We start from the raw sequence: 2,500 nt of genomic DNA, 5'->3' as shown, positions 1-2,500 counted from the left end.
TATTAGCATCTTGATGCAACACCACAGATAAATATAGGTTTTGGAAAGTTGCAAACACAAAAAGGTTTATGTAGAAAAATACATAACAGCATTGCAAAGAGGAGGCAAGGAATCTTGATACCGCACATGAGTGTTCACATGGGCCAGGCCAACAAGCCACACACCCACAAGAGATGCCACTTGAGTAAGCTTATTACCCAGATTTTGGTACACATGTGGGTTGTGAGGAACCTGGATCTGATGTATTAGACTATGAAATTTAAGTTCAATCATCACACTAAAAAGAAATTTTCAGTAACCCTGAATACTTACCGGGACAAAGAAACATGGAATTAATGTAGTGTAGTAGACAATGACAATGGTCTGATACATAACTTGTGCCATGCGCCTATTGCAGTCATTTGTCAGGAATTCAACTTCACCACGCACAGCATCTGCACTGTTCATGCAAGCATGTTGTATCAGACGTACAACAGCTGTTCAAAAACAATGTGATTAGTTAACAAAAAAAAGTTAACTCTATCTAACCTAGTTATATATAAAATATAAATACCTAGCTCATGAAACATTAATTTACAATGAAACACAAATAAAATCATTGCCTAATATAATCACAAATGAAGTTAAGACAAATAACATTACACTTCCTTCTGACTTAAATGTTTATTTTTAACATGGATGACTTTGGATGAAATGGACAATGATTTTCATCACAATACCCATATTCTTTTAACTTGGGTCATCTGCTAACTACAACTAGATTGCCCATGGCATGCAATGGTCAATACTTTTTTAGAATTATATATATTCTTTTAATCACAAGTATTGTGCTACAAAGATTTATATGTAAGAGCAATCCTTCTTAGCTGCAAATACTACTTTGTGATAAAAAAACTGAAGCATTATCTCCTCCTAAAGAAAACACTTCAGTTCATTAAATGTTCTTCACACATCCAAAGGAAACTCATTAGTAATAAGACCTTACATTGCTTTGCCTTAGTTCCTTCTTCTTTGTAGTGCACTGGAACTGGGATCACTTCCAAGAAAGATGTAATCTCCATATCAAATATGAAGATATAAAACACAAACCTAAGGGAATAAAATAGGACTTTATTTCACAATGAGTTCTAAAAAAGAAAAAGTTGCTACAATATTTCTGGAATACATAAGACACTTCCAATAACATATGCAATCAAAGTCATAAGAAAAAAATCATAATTCTCAAAAGTAAAATCAATAAAAGTTGCCACACACAATACTGACTATAATTCACTTACGGATATCCAAGAGCTAAGATCTTTATGAATGTTAGAGCATCACTGATGGTATACAAGCAGAAGCCTAGTAGTGCTGCAATCGCTCCTACAAACATCACTCTGTTGGGTAAGGAAATTTAAACTTGTTGGAGAGAGAGAGCATTATCTATGATACATACAAAAAAATAATTCATTTATTTCTATGGCACTGTAAGGATTCTTTTTGAAAACACACACCTTGCCACTGAGAGAGCAGATTTCCACAATGACTGATGAATGCACTGTGTAATTACAAGCTTGAGAATACTCCATCCTAATCGCCTACTCAGCGTCACCACAATGAACCACACAACACTTCTGTCAATCAAGTACAGGTTCTGGGGAAGAAAATATGAAGGCCTAATGTGTATGAAAATTCAAACAAATACACAAGTCAATAAAAGCTTACCAAGGAAAGATGACTTACCATGGCATATTTCGTATGAGAGTGTGGAAGCCAGAAGACGGTGCGGTAGATGTTAAGGTACTGCAGGGCAAGAGACATCAAACTAAAAACCAGCATCAAAGTCTCAAAGCCAAGCTCAGAAATGCGTGGTATGTCAGGAATGCTCATGTGTTTGGGTGGGGTGATAGGCATCAAGGGGGGCCCATCCTCTGTCCCATGTCCAATCCTGTTGAAAATGCAAAAGGCAACCTCTCAAAAAATGCCATTTCAGTCACAATGATATTTCAGAGGTTCTGTTCACATTGACTAAACTTCAGATATGACCACAGAGTTCTAACTATAACTTATTATTATTATTACTATCATAAACATAAACATAAACATAAACATAAACATAAACATAAACAAAATCACCATCACCATCACCATCACCATCACCATCACCATCACCATCACCATCACCATCATTATCATTATCATTATCATTATCATTATTATCATTATCATTATCATTATCATTATCATTATCATTATCATTATCATTATCATTATCATTATCATTATCATTATCATTATCATTATCATTATCATTATCATTATCATTATCATTATCATTATCATTATCATTATCATCATCATCATCATCATCATCATTATTATTATCATTATTATTATTATTATTATTATTATGATTATTATTATTATTATCATTATTATTATCATCATCATTATTATTATCATTATCATCGTTATTATTACTATCATCATTATTATCATTATCATTATCATTATTATTATC

The 2,500-nt window shown here is 32.9% G+C and overlaps 1 protein-coding gene across 1 annotated transcript in view; it reads right to left on the bottom strand.

Moving 5' to 3' along the window:
* LOC113827152 (transmembrane protein 39A) overlaps positions 1–2,500 on the bottom strand; it is a gene marked incomplete at its 3' end in the record, with an annotated part of 20,764 nt that overhangs the window by 5,553 nt on the left and 12,711 nt on the right. The window contains 5 exon segments of the mRNA XM_070129105.1: positions 313–476; positions 986–1,089; positions 1,278–1,376; positions 1,494–1,633; positions 1,723–1,927. Coding sequence (XP_069985206.1) covers positions 313–476; positions 986–1,089; positions 1,278–1,376; positions 1,494–1,633; positions 1,723–1,927 — 712 coding nt within the window.

The sequence above is a fragment of the Penaeus vannamei genome, chromosome 13, assembly GCF_042767895.1.
Source record: "Penaeus vannamei isolate JL-2024 chromosome 13, ASM4276789v1, whole genome shotgun sequence".
Lineage (NCBI taxonomy): Eukaryota > Metazoa > Arthropoda > Malacostraca > Decapoda > Penaeidae > Penaeus > Penaeus vannamei.
This window is presented reverse-complemented; position numbering and strand designations above follow the sequence as displayed.